Source organism: Halyomorpha halys, unplaced genomic scaffold, assembly GCF_000696795.3.
Source record: "Halyomorpha halys isolate HHAL.00 unplaced genomic scaffold, Hhal_1.1 Scaffold91.1, whole genome shotgun sequence".
NCBI lineage: Eukaryota > Metazoa > Arthropoda > Insecta > Hemiptera > Pentatomidae > Halyomorpha > Halyomorpha halys.
The window spans coordinates 255,670-275,864 of record NW_027110755.1 but is presented as its reverse complement, the minus strand read 5'-3'; the positions used below and the strand labels follow the sequence as shown (position 1 = coordinate 275,864).

Genomic DNA, 20,195 nt, shown 5'->3' with positions numbered 1-20,195 from the left:
CTGCTTTGGAAATCGAGGAATGCTTATAGCAGAAATGCCATTGATCAAATTGTTTTTGAGGATATGTAAAAAATATGAATAATCGATTCTATAAAACGGCACTTCCTTAAATATTTAATTTCAGTGTCGTAGGACTTTTCATTGTTGAGCTAGGCTGTAAATACATACACTTTTGTGAGACTTGATTATTTTGACTCAGAGAAACTCCAAATATGTCCATTGAAAACTCTAATTCAAAATTTTGCACAATCGTAATACTTTCCCTTACTATATATACTACATATATAGGTAATTGTAAGTAAAAAATCATCAAATTATAGATGCATTATGGGAATAATTATTAATGCAATGACTTTTTTTAAATACCTTTATTTACAAAGAGTTCATAACTTTAATAAATTAATGGAAAATACTTTAAAATATTTAACTTGTTAAAGACATACAAATTAACTTCCTTCATTATTTTTGTTTTTGGCGAAACCTAAAAACACTTCTTCTAAACTTGAATCAGTGATGATATAATCATCTACTATTTTAAATTCATTCTTTACTCTTTGCATGATATCAAATAGGACTGATATTCTGTAAGTATTTGTTTTTATGTGGTAATGTAGAAGTACCTAAAACAAATAATTGGATATGAAATATTACAAGTAAATTTTAATAAATAGAAATAAAATATTTTATTTATGAAAAATGGTGTTGTTTTTTTTAACCCTCTTCCCCTCCCCCACCACAAATAGAAATCACCTCTTTGATTTCTGACAATCATTTGATGAAACATAAAGACTACACCACATTAATTTTTAGTAGAAAATTAAGTTTTTTTATTAGTACTATCAAGTATAGTATTACTATATTTATAATACAAGTTTACTGTATTGTATAAGTATTGTTTAATTATTATAAGATAGTATTTAGTTTAAGTAAGTTTAGTACTATTAAGAATATTTTTAAATTTAAAGTTTGTAGTTAACGCCAGTGGCTTATTGGAACAGGAAAAAAAGTCATCCTTCCCTGCCCCGCTAAGACCCCCGGGGAGCGACGGGCCTTTATCACTTTTAAAATATTAGCTTAGCGAAGAGAGCTGTAAGATTAAAGCGGGAAGATGTAAGATTAAATCGAGTAATATTTAAAAAGCTCCTAAAATTGAAAAACGGCATGAATATATTATAATATAATATAGTATATTACTTATAATATACTATTAAGTATAGTATAAACTTTAAAAATATTAATGCCGTTTTTCAATTTCAGGCGCTTTTTAAATATTGAGATCTCCACCAATGAAACACACTTTGTTGAAGTTATATAAACAATAAAAATACAGAGAAGAAAAATCTAGATTTGAAAGTAATAAAAAGTCACTTGAATTTATTTCCAAGATTGTCTTGGATCCCAAATACTAATTGATCTATTCAAATCAAATTTTTGGTTGCCGACATATGTACTGTCTGCCATTTTTTTTTTTTTTTTTCAATTTTAGCCTTTAGTCTCTTAATTTTGACCATTTTACTAACATTAAATTAATTTTCACAGTCAACAGTCCTTAAATTTTTCTGGGCAAAAAAAATATAACATCTATGCTTAAATGAAACTAAAACATAATAATAATTAAAATTTAGTATATACCTGATGTTCATCTTTCAGTTCACAATGTGGTGAAAATGTAGATTCTATCATTCTCTTCAATGCTCCTACTTCATTATCTGTGTGAGGTGATAGGGTTATTTTTATGACATATCCTGAGCCATATAATGCTTTCAGACGCTGAGTATTTCCTATACACTCCATTTTCCCTCTAGCCATAATGGTTAGTCTGTTACATACTGCTTCACATTCATCCATACTGCGGGCAAAATTTATTATCTTTCAAATTTTAATATTTAATTTATCTGAGTGTAAAATTAATAGAAATAAAAGCTTATTAAAAAATGTTATAAATTTAGCAATTTCAATTATTTAGTTTTGGATTGCATGACCAAAAAAAAAATAATAATAATAATGGAGATGAACATTATACGCAAAATCAGATAGCTAAATCTGAATTTTAGGTTTACCATCTCGCCGGTCACCAGTTTCAAAAAAACAACAATAATTTGGAGCTTTTTTTCAGTTTTTGGCTTTCAAGTTGAAACCAAGCATTTTTTGAAGATGGATATTGAATCAAAAATTAAATAAGATGCAATATACTACTAAATGAGTATTTTACATTACATTTAGGCCAATAGAGATTGCTATGGCACTTTTCGGTTCCCTGCGAAAAACGCTAAAACTCCCTTATAAATGTCTTGTTTAACCAAGGAATACCTAAATAAGTAAAATAGTCGGTTTCAGGTATATTATGGTATACTTGGACACAACTGTGAGAAGGGTTTTCATGTTTGTTTTTTTTCCTGAGAACTCAAAAGGGGCCTTTTTTAAGCTCCCACTAGCGGTGTCGCCAGGTTGTCCGAAAATGAAATGTGAATAATTTAAACATGTTTTGATACTAAGAGAGATGGAGAAAATATTAAAAACGTTAACTGTTGCTATGAACTGAACATAGATATTGGAATAGATTAGTGGTTCCTGACAAGTTGGCCAGAAACATATCCCCCAATGTTACCAGCACCAGTATTAGTATCTGATGTCTAATGTTAGCTGAAAAGTTTTACTGCTAAATACACTATCAAAGTGCCACAGAATGTACTTTTAAGCTAACTAATTATCAAATGCTTTCATAGAAGAACTCCCCTTTGTCCCAAGTCAGCAGTGGGCCATGTATGGTTCAATTTCTGGCTTATTGGACTGCAGACTACTTTGAGTTGGAAACCGCTGGAGTAGATATACATATAAATGAAAATAAAAAAAAATATATGAAAATTAAATTATTGTTCTACTAGATGTTATGAGTTCTTATGAACGAGAGGGTATAATTATTTTATTGTGTCATGATTAAAGTTTTTTAGATGAATAAAAGTTAAAAGGTTCAAGATTAGTATTATAGTTTTAAGTTAACAATTATTTTCAATGTATAGATAATTTCCTTTTAAAATTAATCATTTTATACATTACATTGTATTTTATAAGTAAATAGCATGTTTAAATTCATTTAAACATGATTTGGGTATTTTTGTGATTCTAATTATCAAACTAATTCTTTTGTAGTATTGAAGACACCATGGTGTGAACTAAATTTTTTTTTCCCAAGTCAACAGCCAAATGGCCACGAGAAATTTCCACTTCTCAAGATAATTATAAATAACCATCTATGATGGAAATGTTAAAAGGAATCAAAATATATTCTCTACTTTTAAAATATCTTCAATTTTGAAAAAACTTTAAATATATCCTGGCCAAAATGAGCATGACGGAAGAATCTCAAAATTCCTTATATTATATAAGGTATCATACCCTAACTGGATTAAAGCTAGATAGCTTGTTTCAATATTTTAATTATAGTGTTTTACTCAAAATTTTGTTATACTATCCACTCATTGTCGGTTATAATACTCAAGACAAATTCTAAATATTAAAAGCTTTTTACCTATGAGATGAAATAATAATAGCTTGATTGTTGCTACCACAAACTTCTATGATATTCCATAAATTTCTACGAATGAATGGGTCTACACCAGTGGTTGGTTCATCTAGGAGGATTATCGAAGGGTCACCAATGAATGCCATTGCAGCATTCAGTTTCCTCTTATTTCCTCCACTATAATTTTTACATGGTATGTCAGAATACTCTTCGAGGCCTAAAAAAAAAGGTATATATTTTAATAATATTTCTTATTATGGGATGATTTTTTAAATATTCAAACGGGTTATGTTGGATTTGTATTGAATATGTGTTTTGATTAAATATTAATGGTTTTATGTTATATATTGAGTAGTTGACTGCAGGTGGATATACAAAGATGAGACCAAAACTGTAAAACTTGCCTTTGATAGATTGTACACGGAGTCTAGGATTTCTGGGCTTAAATTATATTACTACCTGTGCCACTACTTCATCTGCAATAAATCCAGTTCTAAAGGTGTGTATTTGGTCATGGAAACTGTAATAGTATTGGTCTTTCTTATGGTTGTCTTTTCCAATCCATCTGACCTCCTGGATGGTAGCTATGCCTATAGAATATATATTTAAAATCTTCAGGGGTCAGGTCTGCATAGAGTTATCATGTTCCATGAAGCTAAAATGTAGTTCAGTTGAAGAGCACTGAGTCGTTGCCTATTTGTCGGTCCAGGTAACCTTTGTTGAGCATTTGGAATATAGCTGATTTAAAGGGATTAGGTATCATATCAGCCCAATGCCCACAAGTCTGGTGGGTGGGATTCTTCCTCAAAACTTCCTGAATAACTCCTTTGTCAAAGCTTTCAACAGAAGATGATCATAGAGTTTGTAGTGTGAGTGAGCTGAATGTTAGAAGAGTTGTTATAGCAGAGGAAGTTAAGATGTCTTCCTTGTCTGCCTCATTACTTCAGCGACACCGGTTTGAATCCGGGGTTGACTTTTATTTCGTAGTGGTTCCACAAAATGAAAACTTTATCCCTACCACGGTTAAGGTTTGTCACCTGTAGTTAACCTCCCCTCCCCCCATATGCCAGAACTGACCAAGAAGGGAGTAAAAAAAAAAGTGCCAGTGTTAGTGAATTGTGTATTGTTCTGTGTGTTTTTGTGAAGCGCACATTATTTTCACAATAGCATGAAATTCTATTAACAATATTGTACATTTATCCTCAAATCATCGCATTCTTTACCTCAACTTTCCTAAGATTTAAACAAAAGTAAAAGTAACAAAAAAGCCAATAGGGTAATTACAAGTGAAAATATAAGTCATTTAAAATAAAATATATAAAAGACATATCAGAAGATAAAGTAGATTATAATAGTTAAATAAATAAACTAAATGCAAATGAAATTTACTGAAATTAATACACCAACTGAAGCTCTAGCTAGAAGGGCATTGACATGCGAAATAAAGGAGTGGAAGGGGATTGAATTGAAAAGGTGGCAACAATGCTTATATTACTTAAGAGGGAGGAAATAATTTCTTAAAATAGATGAAAAAATAACTAAAAAGGGGCAAAATTAAACTTATGCCCTGGGTAGCAGGAAAATCAATCAATAGGATAGGAATAGATTATAATAAAAATTAATGTTGATTTAGCATTCTCAAAATATGTTAATAAGTGACAGAAATAATGAGGTCATAGTAGCCAATTGTTAAGGTGTCAACTTAGCAACCTAAGGTAGCAATAACAATTTGAATCCGGTCTAGGAGGATTGAAATTTATTTAATGGTGGATCTAGATCTATGGAATGAATTTCAACCTCCACAGTCTGGTTGGAATGGGCTGTTAATCAATAGAATAACCATCCTGTAAGTCAGAGTAAGGGGTGGCACGGTGGTAAGTCAGATGGATGGCACTTTCACATTTTATTATTTTAAGTGCCCAACTTTTAAACATGTTTATTAATTTATTAAAATAAATAATTTAATTTCTATCCATTTTAGTCTCAACACATTTTATTTTTCTGATAAGTCCGACGTTTCGGCCAATCCGGCCATCCTCAGGGACAATCTACTTAATACAATTTTTGAATTATATGATTTAAAAACTCTAACTCCATGCAGGCTATTCTGCACAGGTCAAAACAACAATTTATTCTTTGATGTAAAGAAGTTTTCCTTCTACTAGTTTAATAAATAATGATAAAAGTTCAACAATAACATTAGGGCTAATTTCTAAAAACAACTAAAGGATATGGTTATATCTTATTTAATTTATAATCTTAAACACTTTCTTGAGACTGGTAAATTTTTTAAAAGATTGACCGAAACATCGGACTTAAAATAAAAATAAAATGTGTTGAGACTAAAATGGATAGAAATTAAATTATTTATTTTAAAAAATTTACCAGTCTCAAGAAAGTGTTTAAAATTATAAATTAAATGTTTATTAATATTTTATCATAGAAACCATTTGTAATTCCTCAAAATCTGACTATTGTATAGCTGATTCTTCACAAAAGCAAACATTTGATATCCAGAGCATTTTCCAACCCACATTATAATTTTTCGACCAGAAAAAATCTTTATCGTTATATCTGACTTTGCCTAAAAGAGCTTCTTTTATTTTCTAATTAATTATTTCTTCTATAAATAAATTTTAACAATGAAATTGTTATACTCTGTCCTTGTCCAGGCACAAAGTTATCCTAATCCTCAGTAAACCTCTGGAGATTTGGTCTCGGGGGTTTTCAAAGTCTTAAGTATTTTTTATTTTCAAAATAAATGTCCTTACAGTTTGGAGTGGCATGAATATTTTTTTTTATGTTAGCTGAGTATAAATATTTTTTTAGACTGTTAGGAGCATTTTTAATTTTTTGAAATTTAAGATTCAAAGCAACAAATTTTTATATGTTTCAAAGTCCTTATAGATGTTTCAAATATTGGTCCTTGTAATAAATTTTCCTGAAAGGATCAGCCTCAAATAAGGGTCTTCCACGAACATATTTCTTTTGACTAGATCTTAACTCTTATTGATATAATAGCACCATACATCAATCTTTACTATACAAATATCAAATAAAGCATTTGTATCTACATTAAATAATTATAAGCAAGCAGTAACTCCAATAGGAATTTATATTACAATGTAAATAAAATATTAAGATAAATATGTATATTTTTTCATCTCACCAAAAAGAGTGATCCATTTTTGAACTTCTTTAACCACATATTCAGAAGGAATCAAACGTAGTCGGGCAAATAAGGTTAGCATTTGTCTTGCTGTAAGACTTTCAATCAAGGCAGAGTGTTGAGGACAATACCCAATCATTGACAAACACTAAAAATATAAATGTGTAATGAAAAAAAATGATACACTTTATAAAAAAAAAACTTAAAAAAATTATTCCTACTTTTGCTTTTTCCTTCATTAAGGAATAGCCTTTTATGAAAAAATTTCCTTTGGTAGGGTACAGGATTCCAGTTAACATGTTAAATGTTGTTGATTTACCAGCACCATTGACTCCTAAAAGACCAAAGCACTCTCCCTTGGAGACAGCAAATGTAACATCAACAACCGCTACCATAGAGCGAGAATATTTTTTAGCAAGGCCATCCACAATTCCTATGATTTCTTTTCGTTTATCTAAATGAAGACGTAAAGTAGAAGATGGGATTATTCAAACAAAATTTAGAGGTTAAGAATTAATGTAAAACCAATAATTTGAAGAGTTAATACACAGAAGAGAAATTCAGGCTGTTATCAGAACATATATTTGAGACATGGCAGGACCAAGTGCTAGACTTAATAATAATTAATAATATTAATAAAATTATAATTAATAAGGACCAAAAATTTGAGAAATTTTTTTCACACCAAAATAAACTAATGAACATGATAATTGACCATCATTAATTGGGAACAAATACCCGAAAGATGGAGCTGTCAGCAGGTCTATACCTTTTAAGTGATCTATGTCCATTTTCTACATCTATTAATTTTTGGCAGTTATACGACTTGGTCTCACCATACCTTATATATTTATACAGGAAGGAAATGTATGACCAGAAGGTGATTTTACAACTAATTTGCAAAAAAATGTTCATACAGTCCCTGGTCTGATTCTGAAATGAAAAGAAGATGATTGATATTTTGTGGTTTTTAGAGTTAGTCATGTTTATTACTGAATAGGAAGTGATGACTCAAAACTTATTACTTTATTTATTCATATCCTACCTTGCCTATTGGCTACACAGGTTTAGTAGCGGTTGCATATCATACAAAGAATGAGTTTATGCGACCCCTGTTGGCAAACAGGTTAATTGAAGCATATACATAATGACATTATTCAGACCTGTCATCATCTTTAAGAACAACTCCGTTTTCCAGGCCTACCAGGTACTCATTTCCTCAGATCGAAACGAGCTGGGTCAACTATTATTTTCTACCAGTACAAGAAGGAAAAGAAAATTTGTATATCAGGGTTTCTCTTTGTGGGAATAAACAATATAAATTTTGTTTCTGCCAAGAATACAACAGTTTAACAAAAGATAATGAAGCTTTAATCCAATTAGGAATGATTGGGTTGTGTTGGCTTATCCTTTTTCAATCATATGTCCCTAATTTTTTATTTTTTCTCGTTTAGCTATTCTTAAAATTCTTTAGTATTTTTTGTTTATTATTACTAACAATGAGAACTGGTAATTTTTTTTTCTTCAAATAAATAAAATTAAAGATACTTTACAGGAAGATTTTTTGAAAATTTAGTATTTAGTCCTGTTAAGACTATTTCAATGCGGAAAAAAACTATCTGGTTTTGATTCACCAAGTTTGATCAAAATGGTTTTAAGCCATTTTGGAGAAAATAAAAAAAATGTGTAAAATCAATTCTATATAGTGGCACTTCCAGCTGATTGATTTTAAAGTAAACGTTGCTGCCTCAGCCTAAGTATATGATTGCCCTAAATATGTAATTTCAGCTTAGTAGGACTTTTTGTTTTGAGCTAGGCTCACAGATCATTTTATGAGACTTGGTTATTTCGACTCAGGGGACCTCCAGGCGTATACTTCCATTGAAAACGCAAATTCAAAATTTTTCAATATTGTAATATTTTCCCTTCCTACATATCCCATATATAGATAGGTGAAAGAAAAAAAGTTTGGCATAACTAAATCTATCTATCTATCATAAGAGGCCTGATAGGCATACCGATAGCCAAAAGATTTGTTTATTTTTTATAAATCACACTTGTGAATGTTTTTCTCAGCCTCTTTTTAAAGATATCCTACTTCTAGAAAAATTTAAACAATCACTTTGGAGTAATGAAGTTGAGATTTATTTTGGGATTTATCTAGCTTTGGCTCCTGATTTGCCAAAGTGTGGTAGGGGAAGAAGGTTTTCTGACATTCATAAATTTTTTTTTAAGAGCCAATAGCAGACTTCAGAAATATCAAAAAAGTTTATATGAGAAGCTTAGTTACAAATATCTTCAGACTCATTCTTCTACAAAATGAGTTGTAGAATTATTGTTTCCACTAGGTACCATCCTCTATGCAAACTTAACTTCTTTCATTATTAAAACAGTAGAATGAGTCAAATTCTATCTAGGGACCAGAGTTATATACAAAAAAAAATTTTAGTAACATGTACTTTCATCATATTAATTAATAAAATAAAGTTTGATATACAATCTGAAATATTTTAGACAATATTTTGTTCTCTTATTCTAAATTGGAAGCATAAAATAATGTTTAATAAATAGGTCAGTTCCAACGACCACTCTGGACTGTTAAAATCTCTCAGAAATATATGAAGTCAGGTTTTTTAGGTTCTGATTCCAATACCAATAATCAAACTTTCGGAAATTTGTTCTGACCAGCACAAACACCTAGTTTAGAACCATTTCTAACAGTCCCTGGGTCTGAGCAAGAACTGTTTTAATTGTTCTGAACTAGGAATCGTTTGAGCATACATAGAACATAAATCTTGATCTAGATGATACCAAGTTTTGGATTCATCGTTGGAACAAACCTATTGGCAACTAGTAAATCCTAAACGTTACCTGTGGTGTGTAAACCATCAACCCTACTCTTCTCTCTGGCAACATCACTGTCTACCTTATTTAGAGTAGAGTTATCAATTTGCCCAATGTATAATGACTTTATTTTATCCCATAAGAATGGAAACAAACCATAATCTGTTAAAATAACTAAAAAAATGTAAAGAAATAAATCTAAGACGAGAAATAGTAAGTCATTGGTTAGATTATCATCTTTCAAATAAGCTGATTTCATGATATCTGGAAAAAACAAAAATATGTCAGTAAATAGGGTAAAAATTAATGATTATATAAATTTTAAAATGTTGATAACGCACCTGGGCATTCACCTAACCCACACCCTTCACAGTTTTGTTTTTTCGCAGCTAATGTTGTAAAATCTATCAATGCTAGCATTGTAGCAGTAACAGGTTGCAATTTAAAAATGTTACTGTAAGGATGGGTTTCTTGTATTTGAATAATAAAATAACCTATAAAACCTAGAAATGATACATGTTAAATGAGTATTGTTAATGGATTCTTATAGCAATAAAGTATTTATTCATTTTATAGTTCAACTCTATCAAAATAAAAAAGTTTTAATATCAAATCAGAAAGATAATTTACAGTTCATACGCGTCACCAATTAAATACATTTTGCCCAGATCTACAATAAACTCAATGTTCAAGATAGACCTTATCCTTCAACTGTGCATACTATTCATCATTTTAAACAAATTTCCTCAATACAGTTGGGGCATGATTATATTTGCCTATATTACGTTTCCTCTTCAACTTCCGGTACTTCGTTATTCGATAATTCGTTGGTTCATATATACTTTTAATTCTTCCTATCACCTTTTGTCATCACCCTCTCACACGCTTTCTTCTTCTAAAATTTTCTACTTTTATTTTTTATTTTCACCCTCCCGTAACGTTTTCTTTATAAAAAACACTTAGTCATTGCTGTAACGGCTTTTTTAATTCTGAATTTGACCACCATTTGCGCTGCAACCATTAGGAGCTTGATCTTCCAGCGAACAGGTTCGTTTTTATTCTTCTTTTTTGTTTTCTTTCCCCTTTCTTTAATTTACTCTTTCCCCTTATTTTCTCCACTTTTATCCATTTTCCTTACCCGCGTTATAAGTTTTGTACACTATACTTACAATTTGCCTCTTTATCATCTATTATTGTTACATATATTTTCTTCCTCTCAATTTTCATTTTCTTTTCATATTTAAATTTTAAATTAATAATAACTAATATGTTCATACTTCTTTACATTATATAACTTTATTTTTATTTCATTCTTAAGTAAGTTATTGTACCCGCTTTTTCAACTACCTATGTGTACATTTTATTTCCCGCTTCTCTCATCACTTCATTTTATTAATTCTATTTTGTAAAATTATTCATTGTATGTGTAAAATTATTCTGTTTATACTTTCTTTTTATATTTTTTTTATTTTTCTATACTTACTGTGGTTGTTATCTTGTTTTGTTTTTAGCCCTGAAGAAGGCTAGAAACTCTACCCGAAACGTTGGCACATTAAAATAAGTTAATCATACTTATTTATGTTTTTCATTGACCGCACCCCCAACCATCTTCTCCTAATTTATCATCCACGGTCAACTATCTCTCATAATTATATTTGCACATGTTGATTAATAAAAATATGAATATATTTTGAAAATAAATAAAATTATATAATGATAATTTGTATATTGATCACACTTATGTGAGTCCCAAGGGCTTGATTTGAGGCAGAAAGCACTGGAAGGTATTCTATTATCCATCTTAAGGAAAAAAATTAATAATGGTTAAAAAAATTTATTTGTAAACATAAATGGTCTACTACTTCCTACACTTCAAGTAAAAGAACCAAAAAGTAATAGTTCCATCATCTCTATTTCTTCTCATCATAATTGAAATTACAATACATTTGAGAAAAAATAGAAGTTAAGAAAAAGTATTAAAGAAAATAATTCATAAAGGAAATTATAAGAAAAAAACTCAAAACTGTAGTGCTACAATCGACGTTGAGAACGAGCACTTATAAAAGGGGAAGGAAGAGAGCTTGGTTTTTTAAATCATTTGTTGCTTAGGTGGGAGATGGATGACATCGCTTAGAGGCAGGATGCCCTGTAGACCCCTTAGCTACTCTCAGTGATAGATATCTTGAAAAAAGAAGACATCGAAGAGTTACCCAAGAAGAAAAAGGGACTTTTTGTTTGGATCGCAAACTCTTTGGTGGATGAGAAGTAAGTTGAAAACTGTTAGGGAACCAATGCTATGTTTCGTTAGTGTTTGTTTGCAGAAAGATTGCCAACAGTCAGTGTTAGTTTGTTAAAAAAAATCATCAAAAGAAGATTCTATGAAATTGGTTGGTTTTGTTCTACCTAAAATTAAATACATTTGTAAAAGAGATATTAATTTAAATTAAGTGTTACTAACAATAAGTGTTCTGATTGCCTAAAAACCTGCCCTGAGAATAAGAGACTATAATATTATATATACTAAAACAAAAATTCTCATATTTATTTAATATTTAATCTTTTTATTTGACCTTGTCATCTTCAAAGCTATCTTTTAGATATGAGAATAAGTAACAACTATATAAAATTCCATTTATTTAATTTTAAATAATTTTCTATTGTTACAATATATATGACTTTAAGCTAAAAAAAAAAATTATAATAGTACCACATGTAAAAACTCCAGCAAAGTAAACTACTACAACAGTTCGCATTGTCTTGAATAAAAGAGTTACAAAGTACACTGACGAAATCATACTTATACCAGATAAAAATAATACCAAGAATAAAACATCTGAAACAAAAAACAATTAATTAAGATGCTTATATTTTATTACAGGTATATTAAAAAAAATAGCAAATTCGGTTAATAGGAGAACAATGTTTTCCATCCTTCACTTGCTTAATGATGCAAATATAAGTCTTATTTCTACTTTTTCCAAAAATGAAAGTTTTATAGGACATAGCCTGGTAAAATTTTATCAATTTCAATTCATAGTTCTTATTAATAAAATTACATCTAAGCAAGTCCAAATATGTTTTATAAAATTATAATATATATATGTATATATATATTTAATTTTTTCGATGAATCCAATAATTGTTTTATTCCAATCGTCATTCATTATTACTGAAAAACATTATCAGATTTTTCTTTCCTAGAAAAATATTTGTAATCTTCAATGCCCTAATTTTAGATTGAATGAATGATAAGTTAGATATCAATTCTTCTAATAATAATAATAATGTATAATTTTATCAATATGTAATTTTAAGATTATTTAAAAGTCGGAAAATTAACTTATTAAAATGGACTTACCGGTTTGGGAACAATTATAGTTTAAACAAGAAGTACCAACTATCAGCAAACATCAGTTTACAGCACGGGATTACTGTTGGATTTTTTGATTTAATATTGAAAGATATTTCAATTAGAAGGTGTTATTTTAATTACTAATAACTTATAATTAAAATATCTGTTCTAAGTATAATGTTATAAGCATATATAACAGAACATTTTTATGTTATTTTGTAAATATATTTGGAAATGGATGTGAATAGAGGAGTGTTAACTCAGTGTTGGTATTTTTCAAGTTCCATTTACATCAATTTCGGGCCATAGATTCTCTAAAATCCTCTCAAATCTTAGAAGAGCCTTCTGAGCACCAGATAGTATCTAATATTCAGAGGACTGGTCTTATCAGGATCTGATATATTCAGCACTTTATTAGTCCGATGTATCACCCTGCTTTATAAATGCTTTTGAAACCCAAAATAGCACTGACTTGCCAACATAACTCAGTTGGATATCAGCTCATATTTCATTATTGGAGTTCACTTGTGAACTAGGATAATTAACCCCATTAAAGTGTTCAAAGGAATAAGGTCCGGCCACAAAATGCAAATCTTTAATGCCTTGGGCATGTTGAATAAAAGTGATGGTTGTCAACAATTGCTTCAAAATTTTTGCTGTTAGCAATAATAAAATATTTCTTTCAGTCATTCAATGATGATCAATCACCAGTCAACTGATGATTTGAAACATAAAAATAAGTTAGTTTACAGTATACAATTCAAAGTCCTTATTATATGTAATTTCAATGATATATAACAATACTTACAAATGCCACTGTCTCTACTAAACACATCAGAAGAATCCAATATAATGAATGTAGTCCAAGAAATTAATACAAAAATTAAATAAATAACAGTATCCCAAAAGAGGACTGAGCTCCAGTAAGTGACTGGTGAAATTCCAGTCATAAGTATAAGATGTTTGACTGTGGATAATCTATCTTTGTGGACAAAGCTTGAAAAAGTGGATGAAACAATGAAGATGACATATGTAAGCCACATTGAAAACATGTAGACCCTTAATAAAAGAGTTGGGTCAGCACGGCAGGAACTCTGAAAAAAAATTATATTTATTAAGAATAAGGTTATCAAATTAAATGGTAAGAGAAATAGATGGATTAATTAATCAAGTCATGTCCCAGGTTCTGTTTTAGGAAAAAGTTGGAAAATTAAAACATAAGTGAGAATAAAAAAAACAACACTATAATGGCTATACCACAGTCAGATATAACTGTAACAGTAACCTTGGAAACAGGAAAATATTTATTTATAAATTTATAAATCACTAAAGTTTATTCATGCTTTTTTGTGTCTTTCTATTACCTTCTTTATAATTTGTTTATATAGTTATTTATAAATTGCTAATATAAAATTATTAATCTTTGGCTTTCCAACGATATATTGAAGGTGTGTTATTATTTACTCTTATCTTCAGTAATTTGTTTTCAATGTTTCAAAATAAGTAAAGGTATATATGTCTGTGCATTTAAGGGTGGCCGAGACACCCTTAAGGCACTGGCAATAAGTTATCAAAAATTATATACCACAGAGCATGGTCAGTACTTGGATGTATCACCCACCACAAAGGAAAAAGGTTGGAGCATATATCTTAATAATTGTAGTACAAAATCAACATCTAACATTGATAGGGTGAAATTTTCAATTTGGAGATTTCAATAGATCTTTTTGTTTTAGAGCACCCTGAGCCTAAAAAAAGTATGTTTGGCAATTGGTCTATCTGTCCGTGCCATGATTAACTCTTGAACAGATTGGGCAAAATTGGGCATCCTGTGCAACAGTACCCAATAATATGTTTTTCTCTAAACTGTAGACTCTTGATTGGTTAAAAAATTCTTACTAACTTCCTTTAGGTTTTCATATATATAGCATAAATCGCTGAGAAAAAAAGCTATGAAGAAAAGAAAACTTTTCTGTTATGTGCATAACTCAAAAAGTATTTTTTATTTTATAATAGACTATGTTCATCTTTATTTGGTAGGTAACAAAATTATTTAAAATACAACAAAAAAAATCATCAAAAATCCATCAGTATTAGAAGAAATATGGTTTCCTTATCACTAGGAGAAAATTAAGTAGTTTTAACAGATCTATCTATTTTAGAGCCCTCTTTTTTGAAAATGCATTTACATAAATATATATATGCTTTTGAAAACAAATTAAATTCTCTTAAAAAAAATATTAGGAAAGATAAGCTATATTGAAGTTTGTAGCTTTGTATTAAAAGTATTTTTCTCAGTTTCCCATGAAAACGTTAACTTTAGGTATGATAATTTTTTAATAACTCAAAATCTATAAATCACTCAGAACATTTCAGATTCTTTTTTGAAGGATAATTAGGTTTTCTAATAATACAAACTAAAATCTTGAAAAAAATCACCTCCTTGCTTAACTGTTGCTCTAAAAACAGTTCTTCCTTACAAAGTACTCAACCTATAATCTTTTGTGAATCATAGGGGTTCACATTATTATAAGCTAAAATGGAAAATAACTAAAAATAAAATCTTTATCAGACCAATATTAGTGAAGATAAAGCAAGAAATTAGTGGTCTTGGCAGCCAAAGTGGTAAGGAAAATCAAGAGAGTGGACATATCATATATTTTTTAAATTAAATTCTTTGAATATGTAAGTAACAAATTTTGCCAACCTCTGACAATTTTCTATTTACTTTAAGGGCTTTAAAAAGAGACTATCTCACAACTAAATATAGACTGAGAATGAAAGTAGCATGGAAAAAACTATAAAAATTCATTTTTTCAAATTTGAGTAATTAGTGTTTAATGAAAATTTTTAGAATTTAATGAAAGCTTTCTATTTAACTATCCATTCTTTTGATATAAGGAAAAGGTTCCTAGGCATTCAAACAGAAACGCATCCAGTACTGGGGAGGAAATATAGGTAGGTTACTCTATTTATTGAATAAAACAAAAAAATCAAAATGTGGCTGATTTTTTCTCCCTACATCCTTCAAATGTAACATATATTTTAGTTGATAACAGATAATCATTAAGTATTTCATATAAAATCATAAATAAGGATGATTATTAGTATATTATCGAATAGGTGTTCAAACCAGAAAAGAATAAATTAGAAAACAAAATCAAAATCAAGGAATTTGTTAATTCAAGTAACTAATATAGTGAGTTCCTCATATTTTATTTTTTCTCTTAAATATCAATGATAAAACTTACCATAGAATTCATGAAATCATTAGATGGTTGTTCTACACTTCCAGTAACAGGAACACCTGAAAATAAAAACAATTTTAATAGTGAATTTTATTCAATATATAAATGAATGGATACCTCTACCTTATAAGAATACTCTAATGTAATGTATTTAACAGTAAAAAAAAATAGGCTAAGGCAATTAAATTCCTGCAATATGTCAGACTAACATTTATACTTGTATCAATACTAATTACTGATAAAAAATAGTTATATCATTCTCTTTTATATCCACTAATTTATCAAAATAAACAAATATGTATCAAGTAATAGAGGGTTTTTCGATGTTAAATCAAGGAAATGGTCCAGATGGCGGTAAAAAAAAACTAAAAAACAGTATTTACTGTACATCAAGAGCTAATTTTTTGACCCATATTGTAGATGTTTTCATCATAAATCAAATAACAATAAAAATTTAATTCTCAAAAGTATTAATCTTCAGACCCTGATGCAGATCTGATAAAGACCTACAGTGCGGGTTGAAAGGTAGATTCTTAACCCTTGACATAAGGCATGTGGGGAGGAGAAAATGAGTGAGTTTCTAGAACGACTATCTTGGAGATGAAGGAGGACTTCTAGGACACAGAACAACGAACTTATCATGCATTTAATTAGTTTTATTTGTGTTAATTTCTTCCTAAAGAAACATAATTTTTATAAATAATATATATGAATTTTTATTGATTTAATTTTTTTTTTTAGCCAGATATAATTTTATTTTAATTTTAAAAAAACATATCCATAGTAAAATTTGGATATATAGAAACTTGATATAATAATTCGATTCATATTAGACAAAATCAATCTTATAGAAACAAGATAAGACTACTAGTATATTATTATAAAATTCATTCAAAATTAAATCAAAATATTATTATTAAACCTAAATAAAAAAATAACACCACAATACACGCATGCATATACACGTATATATATATTTTTACGGCAAGCTAATTTCATTTTTTTTAAAATATATTTCATTTGCCAATCAAATACATTTCAAATTAAATGTTTTTAGCTTCGAATGGTAGATTAAAAGAAAACACTGAAAGACATATCTTGAATGGACATTTTGAAACCTTTTACCAAGTCAACACATATAGGACAATAAATGGATAGAGTTAAGCTGTAGGTAAGCAGTGAAATAACAGCAGTCAAATTCAACCAACCTGTCCATCCCCTCCATTTTTCTTTAACACAATTTATCTTTGCAAATGTACATTGAAAAAATTTAGAAATGTTTTTATTTTTATAACCTTATATTCACCAATGAATAAAAATTGAAAAAAAAAACATACAAGTACATACCACATTAAATTTTTTTTCTATAAATTAATAGTAGTATTTTGCAGAAAATAGTAACTAATCTATTAGTACCTTATAGCTTTGTAAATTATATTATTCTAACTCAAAGCTGATTTGTGATTAAATAAAATAATTAATTAACTGTCATGATAGCTCAGTCAAAAAGGTTTTTTATCGCAATAAATTAGGAGAAGAATGAATTTTATGTGATAGACTCCAATCAAATGTGTTGTAATATCAATTAATGAGAAGACACTAATAATATAATAAAATAAAATTCTCTTTATGAGTAATATAATTATAATCTTATATTTTCCCTTACACGGGAAGATCACAAGAAATATTCTCTAAATATGATAAAATTAATAATTCTTTGCCCTAACCAGGAATCCCCAAAACGTAATGTCTTATTTAACTTAATATATTAAAAAATATTTATTTTGAATTACTCCTCAATTCCTGCCACTTATGGTACTGAACAGAGACTGATCTAGAAAGAAGGAAGGTGAGGTGGTAATTTAAGGAAATCACCTATGGTCTTATTATAACAAATAAGGAGAGATCTACTTGGTATTGTAGAGAGGGATTATGAGAGAAGAAACGGAACCAATAAACAAGCTACAACCTATTCAAGGGAAAATAAGAAGAGGAGACAGAACTGAAGGACGAGCTTCAGCTTAATCAAGAGGGAAAGGTATGATTAGGGTCCACCACATATGAATAATTGATCCTTCTGCTAATTTGTTGAGACAACCGGTGGATTTTGGCCTTTATTGACTCTGCTATAATTACAATAACATTTTAACATTGAAGTATATTTGCTTGATTTGCTAATAAATAAAAGGTACCTTCTTTTGACTGACTATCGTTCTCCATATGGTCATGGTACTTATTGAAATCAGTATTATACTCATCCATTGCAATGTATGCAGCTACAACAGGAACAATGGCGACCTAGAATATGAAAAAGGACCTAAATAAACAAAAATCTGTTGCTGAATGGGTCTTAAAATTAAAATAAACTAAATGAAACATATACGACTTACAAAAAAGGTGTAGAATACTAAAACTACCCAAATAAATTTTCCATATTTTTAGTTTGTTAATTTCTTAAACAGATTTTATACTATTTTTTTTCACATGTGATTTAACTTCTTCTAGAAGAAATCCTTTTACTCCATGATAATCCAGTATAAAACTGTTAAAGAAAAAAAATTGGAAAAAGGATTTGGCTAGTTTTGGAAGTTTTTGCATCAAAACCTTTACCCTAATATTAATGAAACATAAAGAATACAATTTGTGAATTCTTCCAAAAACAGGTTAACCACATGTGATTTAACTGATTTTGGAAGAAACCCTAATACCTAATAATAAACTAGAACAAAAACTGTTGAAGGAACAATTAATAATAAAAACTGGAAAACAGACTTGGCTAGTTTTGGAATTTTATCTTTAAAATATTGTAACTTTTATACAGAGGCAGATAAAGAAAAAATCTTCAAGAAAGAAGAGCATAATTATAAAAACTGTTTGTAAGGCTTTATCTCATTTAACTTTATTTCTAATGTTTTGCAGCAAAGGCTAATGAAGACAGGAATCCTAAGTGCTAATTTTTGAGATAGCTTCCACTAGATACTTACCACAAGAAATGTTTTGAACCACCTAGCTAAAGAACAAATCATACTTTTCTTCACCAATCCCAAAAATCTGTAGATGTAGACCATTATTTTTTCTTGTTCACTTGAAGTGATTTCTGAAAAAATATAAAAAATAAAAAAAAAAAAATCATTATCAGAAAACTTTAGCTAAGAGATTGGCTTTTTATTTTTAAGAGGCACATAAATTTGCAAACTAAACAGTTGGCCAGTAGGTCAGTATCAGCTCACCATCATACACTAATACCCACAATACTTCAACAAAGAAATATTGACTTACTTTATCACAAGGAGATATATCAAGATCATTGATAGTGTTTAATACATAAGAGAAGAAGGGGTTAGAATTGCTAGCTAACTCATCAAACATTTGCTGAATGGAAAGGGAATAACGCGAGAGCAAGATATTTTGTTTGGGGGTTAAAGAAATTAATTTATGAAAAAACTTGTACAATATCTCTTCTGGAGCTAATAGAGCAATGTTTCCTCCTAATATTTTCCATCAGACATCTTGTTTTGAGTTGAAAGATTTAAGAATAAAAATCAAAACGTTATTTTTCTTATTAACCTGGTAGGAAAGATGATTTGGCCACAGATTGTATTTCTCCACCTTCTCCCTCCTCAACTCTGAAAAAAACAAAACAACAACTTGATAATTAATTCAATATATTAAAAACATTAAATCACTTATTTCATAAACAAATATGAAAAACTGATAAATTTTCTGATATTACAGAAATATTAAACAATGTGGTAAAAGAGAAGGGGGCTAGACAGGATAAGGAGTGCATGAAGCTACCCCTATCTCAGCAAAACAATCAAGCCTAAGTGCATTAATCTCAGTTCTCCTATTCCTAACTAACTACTGTCACCTTCAACCAATCTGGACCAGACTCGCAGAGGGTTTGTAAAAATATACTGTCTCTTAACTACCAACTTAGGGAACCAGGTGCCCAATCGAGGAATAAAAACATGAGCCAATGTTTATCAAGATGAGTGAAAAGCAGGTACCTTTAGACACTTGAACAGCCGATCATAGAATTCTCACAAAGGAACAGGT

General features: G+C 29.2%; 1 protein-coding gene across 3 annotated transcripts in view; it reads right to left on the bottom strand.

The window, feature by feature from the left end:
* Nucleotides 1-361: 361 nt before the first annotated feature.
* LOC106677215 (phospholipid-transporting ATPase ABCA3) overlaps nt 362-20,195 on the bottom strand; it is a 67,668-nt gene continuing 47,834 nt past the window's right edge. For all 3 annotated transcript variants that reach the window (XM_014415001.3, XM_014415000.3, XM_014414998.3), the window contains 13 exons: nt 19,704-19,762; nt 19,121-19,233; nt 18,329-18,434; nt 16,140-16,195; nt 13,697-13,982; nt 12,244-12,369; nt 9,878-10,039; nt 9,564-9,800; nt 6,914-7,146; nt 6,693-6,840; nt 3,530-3,740; nt 1,633-1,849; nt 362-620 (listed from right to left, as the gene is read on the bottom strand). In XM_014415001.3, coding sequence (XP_014270487.1) covers nt 447-620; nt 1,633-1,849; nt 3,530-3,740; nt 6,693-6,840; nt 6,914-7,146; nt 9,564-9,800; nt 9,878-10,039; nt 12,244-12,369; nt 13,697-13,982; nt 16,140-16,195; nt 18,329-18,434; nt 19,121-19,233; nt 19,704-19,762 — 2,128 coding nt within the window. In that variant the 3' untranslated portion in view covers nt 362-446. The remainder of the gene's footprint in view (nt 621-1,632; nt 1,850-3,529; nt 3,741-6,692; nt 6,841-6,913; nt 7,147-9,563; nt 9,801-9,877; nt 10,040-12,243; nt 12,370-13,696; nt 13,983-16,139; nt 16,196-18,328; nt 18,435-19,120; nt 19,234-19,703; nt 19,763-20,195) is intronic.